Here is a 9,061-nt window from a genome sequence, read left to right on the forward strand (position 1 = left end):
TAATGATTACTCTCATCATCACCACTACCATTATCACAAGTAACTGATCGTCTATCTAGTAAACACTGACTGTTGCTCTCCTTTTACTGTAATGCGTCAGAAACAACAACACATTAATTCCATTTACTATATTGACAAAGATTTAATTTACTGTTACGAGAGTCAAATGAATAACTGATTTTGAGAGCCACATGTTTCCACAAACTTGTAAAACAATAATAAGAATGAGTTTTCTGTTCCTCCATCTTGAAGCAGGACAACCTCTGTCCATTGATTCCATCATTATTATCCAGCATTTCTTGCTGATACAAAGTATGTGTACTCAAATGTTTCACAGTAGGCCAGAATCAAGACATTTTTCTTGGATGACAAATACATCAGTTGCAAGAAATTGAGCAAATCCTCTTCACAAATACATTTATGTCCTCTTGGTCATTTCTCTTCACTATACAAATTCCAAATTCGAAGATGATATTCTACATTGTTGTCCTACAAAAAGCTCCCTCTCTGAGCCTCCAGTTGACCAGTACCCACTCCTATGCATTTGAATATATTGCTTTTCTGAAATGTCACTCATGGATCCCACATGTTCATTTCATGTTATAGAAGTTACAGCAGATGATTTCTTTTTCCTTTTCATCTTGGAAGGAGCACCCTTGATCCTGAAGGCCGTACTGAGGGAAATGAAAAGATAAACAAAACACAATGAACTCAAAATGTGGTTGTCCATACCACAAAGTTGGATAGGTGTTTGGAGACAAAGTAAACATTATAGAGTAATGAAGTATGTTTATCCTCTAAATTTGTATATAACACACACAAACACACATGTGTTTGAATCCCAGCCATGGTGTTATTCCTTTAGTAAGGAATTTATCCATAATGTGCTTCACTTGACCCAGGTAAGCTAAATGGGTACCTGGCAGGAATACATTCCTAGAAAAAATTGTCTACTGTACAGTGTGTCCCAGAAAAAAGCAAAAGAAAATATTACTGATGATTTATCAAACAATCACAAATACAATAGATAGGTGCTTATCACTATATAGCTTAAGAGTTTCTTCTTTCACTTGAGATATTATTACATTATTCCTCATTAATGCATGAGTAATAAAGTAAACATTATTTGGAAAGAGGATACCAAAAAGTCACCAATTAAATTAAGATAAATTTGAATTATTTTGTTCTAGCATCTCAATAACCGTTAAGAAAGGAAAATAACCAAACATACTTACTGGCATGTTGAACAGATGGGACTATAGGTGCAGAAAACTGAAGAATATAACGAAAGAAAATAAATAGCAAGGTTTTTTTTACACATCATGCTTTCTCATGTAATAGAATCCAATCAGAATATCAAAGAAAGACACTAAAATCCGAGTCATTAACCTCTGTCTTTCTTTACTGTGTACCCCTCCCCCTAGTCTATATTTTGACATGACGACCCATAATAAATATTCTACAATTATCGCTAAGCTTTGTGTTACGGCCCCCAGCAGGTTCAATACTTCATATTATAATGCCTTATGTAATCTACACATATGCAAATAGGAAGTAGATGAACCTGTTAAAAGAGCATGTGATCAAGTGGACAGCAAATGAGGAAAATAATACTTAGGATCACATGGAAAGACATAAAGAAGTATAAGTGAGAATAACATCATGTGAGAATTTGTAGCCTTTCATATGTAAGAGGGAAAATGCTAACTGAATGAAATGATGATGCTTTAACAACAATTACGTAGTATATTGTACACCATTAAACATCAGGTTATTGTAGGTTTTGCCTTCTTTATCAAGAGTGACTTTGAGCCCCATTAATAAATAGCTGAAATCTCAAAATTTTCAATACCTCCATTCAAAAGAAACATACATTAACCACTGCACAATGGAAGTGAACAGTGGGTCCTTTAACTTTTTTGGTATAAACAGTCAAACTATAATTCGGGTTTATTTTTAAACTTTTTTTTTATAAATCATCACCTTGATTTCTATTGATACTTACTGGAAAGGCAGACAGAACAAACATAACCAACATCAATTAGGGTTCGATGGCAGAAACATGCTGCCCTATAATCAACATGGATGGCTGGTGGTAAGACTAGGCTCTCTCTTAGGCTAGGAGAAGGTAGATATACCCACTGGAAAATGAAACATGAATTCAGATGAAACGATTCAGTTCCCTTTTCATCAAATTCTCTTTCTGACTGGTTATTCCTGTTATAAAAAATTTTCAGAGCTTTTAAAATAGGAATATATCTGAAATAGACCCGTCTTGAGATACACTAGATATTTACTACTGATTGTAACTTTCTTGTGCTTAATTGATTGCATCTTAGATGAGACTCACCAGTAGGTATTGTAGTAGTCCTGTTGTTGTGAGGACTTTGAGATATTTCCCTCCTGTAATATCACAAGCCTGCTGTAAGAGACTGGAATCCTTATCAAGGATACATGCATCGATAGGAATGTTCTATATTAAAATAGGTGGAAAGAGAAGGATGGGAAGGGAGGGACAGAGAGACAAAGAAAGAGAGAGGGGCAGAGGTGAGAAAAAAGAGATCCAATTAGATAAAACTAGTGAATATTTGATTTCAAAATTTTATTATTACAAACTACTGATTTTTTTTGTACTCGACCTTACTTGATTTCATCAACTCAACTTTTTTTAGTGTGCTTGATGAACAATCAAGACAGAATAGCAAAATTCATCATGTTGTCATTCATTTAACTCTCAGCGATAGATAAAATAGAACATAATTAGACGAGGCAAAAACTAAGTTTCATCAATTTCTACTTTTTACCTGTTTCTGTGCTGTGAAGGTGACATTCATAAAGTTCATGTACTGTGATGCACTATCATCAGCTGCTTTGAGTACCTAATTAAAATACAATTTCATTAGAAATTTAAGAATGTCATCTCTAATTGATAGTACTAGCTCTAGTTCGTTCTGGATATCAAACAGACAACAGTATTGAATTTTTACATCTTGTCTTGCAAATATTATTTCTTAAAAATAACAGAAAAAAATCAAGACATAAAAAATAACATAAGAGGAAACTTATAATAAAGTTCTCACTAAATGCATTATTATGAATCTACTTTCTGTCCAATGCAATATCTGGAGATAAGTTACTCAACAACTTTACAAATGTCAACAATTTCTTTGTATGAACTACATTATTCATTCAACGGTCATGTTGATTGATATTTTCATTACATTACAAGCAGGTTTTCTTTTCATTCTTCAATTTTTACTTCATCACTCTCTACTCATATCACAATCACTTCTTGGGCAATTTAAGTTGAAAATCATGCCTTACGATCAGCTTTCTACACCATAAATGAATAGGACTGAAAAGAACAAATCAACATCATTTAACTGTACTTACAAGGATTCTAGACTTGATCTTTTCTCCAACTGAAACAATAAGGAAGAGAAGCAACATATACAAAGTTACCAACTGAACAAAATTGGATAAGGAATCTGAATCTCTTTGATGTAAAGGTTTCAGTGCAGTAATGACATGTATTGTTGGAGAATTTAAAATGAGCTTGCAAAACATCATAAGTTACAATAGGTTGAGTGGCTGCACTAGTACGATTACAAATTTACTATGTAGCATATTGAAGATACAAGCTGTTGCTTGAAATTACTTCCTGATCATTCTAACTAGATATATTTCAAAAGGGGGCCAATAAATTAATATTTTTAATTAGTATCATACTTAAAAAACAAAGAAAGGGAAGGAAGAAATGACTTGGGGACATGACAAGTTGTGAATGTGATTAGGAGTTTTCACTTCACAACGCATGACAGATTCACGGACATAGACAATTAGTGCCTTTCATGGCAAAGCACATTGGTGAATCAAAATTGGTTTCGTCCTGGACTCTGGACAAAGGATTTTTTTTTCTCCAGTTTTTGCAGCTGCAAAACTTAGGATGAAGCTGCTGTTCCGGTACACTAACATTTGACAAAGTCTCACGGCTGTTCTTTATTGTTTTACAGGCATTTTCAATACATTTACTGTGTTCTTAATCCAATCCCCGTAGCAGTTGCAAAAATTCAATAATGGCTTGTTGATGAGTTAAAGAAGGGAATTTGCTTTGATAGAGAGTTTAACCATGGATACATGAATTTAATCTATTGGTAGAATTTCAAGCAGCAGAAAATGAATGGGCCAGAAGTATGGTACACTAATAGCAGTTTAATGGGACACTGGACCTGTCATGAATTATTGACATCTCACAATTGATAATTGGTGATGTAAACAATCCTTACCTGAACATTCTTTTTCAACTCTATGAATATCTGAATTGATTATCAATTAAGAAAAAAAATCACCACAAGAAGATCAAGATGGTATTAATGACGGTATATACACTGTGACAGAAACTGGATCATTTGAATCAATATAATATATATCAATAATGAACATCATAAATATATACATATAAGACATGTGATACTAAACAAAACATTAAAGATTTAGGAAACTCAGCTGTTTTATAAAAGGTTACATCAACCATCAGGATTTTCAATAATATTGTTGTGAAAAGCACCACTGCAAAGAATTAGACTTCAGATATAAAAGAAATTTGTTATTATTTTGATAATTCTAAAGATTTAACAAAATACATTAAATCTAAGGAGCACTACATCTTCAAACTTAATTTAAGAAAGTTTCCTAGAAATTCAATGTTACAACCATAACCCATACATGTATAAGGATACAGCACAGTGCCATCGCCAAAGATCCAGCCAGAAGGGTATCAGTATGTGATACCATTGGGTCTGTTCAGGAAAAGACAAGGCATCAAAATCATATTATTGATTAGAATTTACAATTACAATATCAAATGATGATATGGTGTCAATCTATATTGATTTTACAGACTTTTTGATGAAATAATTGCTTGCTTCAACAACACTGATTTAGACAAAAAATGTTGAAGCGGGGGGGCTGATTCAGTCTCCACCCTTTTTTTGTGGTAAATCCACCGCGCAATTTTTATTCTACCATGTTGCTCACTGTATTTTTACTTTCAAGTCTCGCTCAACTTTTGAGACCAAAATTGCAACCCCAAGGTATGCAGTTCCAAAATTATGCAACATTTTGTAAGTACATGCAAACTCAAAATTGCTCAAAAAAACATGAATTTGTGTACAAATCCAATGCAAATAGAGTTTTTAGCCAAAATTCATCAATGAATCATTAAATGTATCATTAATTTTCTTTTTACAGATTAAAATCAATTAATTTCATCTTGTTTATGGTTAAAATAAAGTCCTTGACAATATCCATTTAAAAAACAAAATAGCCCAGTCTATTTGGGGTTAAAATCAAGTCAATGATACTAAGATGTTCCTTGTCATACTGGAGTTCTTTACTTACTTTCATCTACCAAGTTCTTAAGTTCCTCCATGACTACATCATTGATAGAAGCAAAGACTTCATACTTTCCATCAGAATTCATCTCATCTTGCTCCCTCTGATCATCGACATCGTCCAGCGAATCACTTGTCTTCTTTGGGTACAAGAACCGGCTGAAGGTATAAGGTTTAAGATTATTAATTTGAACTATTTAAAGATTTTTATGCAACATAGATTAAAATAACTGTATGAAACGCGGCAATTTTAAGAGAACAGTGAGAACAGAATTCTTGGATAGTCATAAGATAAAGAAGCATGAAAATTCCTATAGAAGTAAACTTACTTATAATTTTCAAGTCAAACGATCTTGTAGTGCACAACTAATTGATTTATAGTCTAGAGAATGTAACAGCCTTTGATATAACTCAGAGGTGCTCTACAGTGCGTATCAAAAAAGTTTACAGTTTGATCAAGCCCTAGGAATTAAAAAATATACATGTGGTCTTTGTGGATAATTTTTTCACATATAGTCTTGGGTTTGGGTCTCATCTATCCAATGAAAGTAAAAGTTTTGACAGAATGTTACACTTGAGTGAGCACTGTCCATTTTTGTAAAGCTCGCAAAATCTGTTTGCACAGAAATGCTCATTTGTACGCTGTGTCAAGGGGAAAGGGCTAAATCAATCTTACCTTAATGCGAAACATTTCTCTTACATTTCCCTTGCACTTTTAGTCAATTGAAATAAAACGGATACATTCAAGCATTTTCTAACAATTTTGCCACCTAAATTAACATTTCAACACTTAGTAAACACAACCTTTACTCTTTTTGTGCAAGCTGGATCTGAGGACATAACTGAATCTGAACAAAAGTTTATATCAGACATCTCTAGCATTATTTCACTAATTTTTCATCATTTAAAGTGGGTTTGCATTCCATTTTTCATTTAATACTTGTTTCTCCACACTTTCCCATGCTTGACAATGATTAACAAAATGAAAATCAAGCCTAAGCCATTTTATGTAAATCACAGCTCAGTGTAAAGCAAATATTGCCACGATGGCCTCGGTGTACCTTGCAAGGGCAGCAGAAACGGGGGGGGGGGGGGGGGGTGCTTCAGCCTCCCCACTTTTTTCCAAAACCATGTACAAAAATGTAAAAATTACCATATGATTGTGAATTTTTTGCATGGTCAGCCCCCCCCCCCCACTTTGAAAACCGTTCTGCGGCCCCTGCCTTGGGATGACATCAAAATAATGCATTGAATACAGTACCTTAATGCACCAGTTTAAAATATATATCATATCTAAAGAAGGGATAGTTTCATTTCTAAGTTGTTTTCCCTTAATTGAATCTAATGGATCCAATATCAGCATTATAAAAATAAAAAATCATGGGTAAACATGGCATACAAACATGGCCAAAGGTATCTGGCCGCTTAAGAAGCTTACTGTTCAAATTGATTGGTTACCTTTCATTAGTGTGACTTGCAATGAGGGCTACTTTGTTGCGTCTATCCATCATAAGATGTGAATTGACAAACACCATCACAGAATCCATGCACTGGCTTATTGCTAAAACATCTTTCTGTCAGAAGAAAACAAATAAAATGGAGCAACAGACTCAATAATCCTACATGAACTCAATACTTAACCATCTTACTGACATATAAATCTAAGGGAAGTTAACAATAAAATAAACTCAATATTCCCAAATAAATCAATGATAACTATCTTTCAGTAGATATACTAACTAATCACAAATCATCTATGAAGGGGAAAATAAGATTCAAGTAATTGCTATAATTTCTGCAATGAGAAAAGAATGAAAAAAGAATGAATGATCCGATGCCTACACTAACTACACTGCTGAGCTTAAAATATGTATTTGTTAGAAGAAAACAATATCCATTTCATGTGCAAACAATCATAGATATTACAACATTTATTGGCTTAAATTTACAAAGAAACAGGAAGAAATTGTTTCATTACAGAATTCCTTATAAAAAAATTGCAACAAATTACACATTACATCTTAAATGTCACGTCCCCAAAAAATAAGCATTTACTTTTTTTAAGACAAGACTAATTTTTCTCCATTCAAAGACATAGGGCTTCTTATTTTTATTAATCAACTGTAATATATATGTACTAGATTCGCCTAAAACACAAGTCCATACGAATGCTATATATTATTGCTATGATTCTATTTCTCCAACAATCAAAGGTACCGGTAATAACTCGGTCACATTTGCTCTACGGCAGCCGTAAGCCGAGTTGAAAAAAAAGCTGTTTTAACATTCTTTGTACCAGCTAGATATAGGTGGTTTGAATAAAAATGAATAAAACGGCTGTTTTCAACTTGCCGTACGGCCGCCATAGAGCAAATGTGACCGAGGTATAATAGTTTGATAAGTATTGATAAATATATTTTTCATAAATATATTTGATAAATATTAGGGAAATTGAGGTTGGTCCTCTATTCTGCAAAATATTCTGAGTTTCATAGCTTGGATGATAACTTACCATCTTCAAAGCTTAAACCAGGATATCATTGTTCCTGCTTAGTTACAACTTACCTGTTGTTTATGATGGCTCCGTTTCCCCCACCAAACTGGATTGACATCAATCACTATGACAACCAGATTTCCCACATCTTCCTCATCTGTAGAAGACATCTTTTAACTGGTAAAACAGACCTTTTATTAAGTAAAAAATTCAATCTAGAGTCAGCCGAGGTGGCCACAGGTAACAAGAATAGTGGACTTTGGACTTTCAAGAAATCTAGGAAACGTTACGCGACGCAAGCGTCCGTATCGTGGGGGAAGAACAATAGAAAAAAGATGGCGGCGTAAACATCGGGCAAGTCTCTTCCGTCTTTGCAAGATATTTTTTTGATAAATTCTTGTTTAAAAATAAAATCCATAGCGTACTGCGTAGTCGTAGAAATGTCGAAAAGGAAGTTGTAATTTGTATCCCATGGCCATGTACATCATGGGCTAGATTTTGTTTTAAAAAGAAAGCAATCTCGGGGGCAAAAGTTTCAGGTCTTTTGGTGGTACACGCAAATGAATAGGAAGGAAGACCTGGCTTCGTTGAGAGTAACCTTACATTAGTAAATGATTTTCACTCTCTAGAAGCCTCCTGGCTAGTCTCGTATACCCAATTGTGTGTTTTACTTTTAGAAAGTCATTTGGAAAAATTTGCAAGCGAAGTTTCATCAATTTTTAGTACAAAATGTTAGGAAGTATTATAGAGAACAAAATATAAATGATTACTTCCATTGAATTCACATTTTTAGTGTAATCCAAAGACAAAAAAGAAGGCTTCAAAAATATAAAGTGTCCGGACACCCGAGCCTAGCCCCCATCCTACGGCTGGCGCCGGATCGGGAGTGCAAACAGACCCGTCGCCGTGCCCGGCCCGCGCTGTTGCCGCGTTGGAGGGGCCTGGCCCTGGCAGGCGAGGTGGCGCTAGCTGGAGTGAGTGGTGGACTTGATCTAACAATTTACGACTACCGAAAATAAGAATGATTAAATGCATTAAAACATGACAGATAGATGAAGATTCCATATTTTCACAAATTTACAGAGGTGAGAACTTTATAACACTCACCTAGACAGGTTAGAATAGAAAAACAAATCCGGCGACATGTGGTACGGACGGTACCGGTAGTAAGTCG

The 9,061-nt window shown here is 34.3% G+C and overlaps 1 protein-coding gene across 3 annotated transcripts; it reads right to left on the reverse strand.

Annotated features, from left to right (window-relative positions):
* Positions 1–129: 129 nt before the first annotated feature.
* Positions 130–9,049, reverse strand: LOC121409135 (general transcription factor IIH subunit 3-like). Of its 3 annotated transcripts, none has more exons than XM_041600965.1 (12): positions 8,995–9,049; positions 7,959–8,078; positions 6,852–6,967; positions 5,401–5,552; positions 4,740–4,799; positions 4,287–4,316; positions 3,394–3,422; positions 2,805–2,879; positions 2,351–2,473; positions 2,006–2,141; positions 1,236–1,272; positions 130–674 (listed from the first exon to the last, which is right to left on the reverse strand). In XM_041600965.1, exons 2-12 carry the CDS (start codon positions 8,055–8,057, stop codon positions 596–598), a joined length of 936 nt encoding a protein of 311 aa, XP_041456899.1. In that variant the 5' UTR covers positions 8,058–8,078; positions 8,995–9,049; the 3' UTR covers positions 130–595. The 3 variants fall into 3 exon arrangements, with proteins under 3 accessions (XP_041456899.1, XP_041456900.1, XP_041456901.1); XM_041600966.1 differs by having other exon boundaries at positions 7,959–8,064; positions 8,995–9,048; XM_041600967.1 differs by lacking the exon at positions 2,006–2,141.
* Between the last annotated feature and the right edge of the window lie 12 nt (positions 9,050–9,061).

Source organism: Lytechinus variegatus, chromosome 2 (assembly GCF_018143015.1).
Source record: "Lytechinus variegatus isolate NC3 chromosome 2, Lvar_3.0, whole genome shotgun sequence".
In the NCBI taxonomy this organism is placed as follows: domain Eukaryota; kingdom Metazoa; phylum Echinodermata; class Echinoidea; order Temnopleuroida; family Toxopneustidae; genus Lytechinus; species Lytechinus variegatus.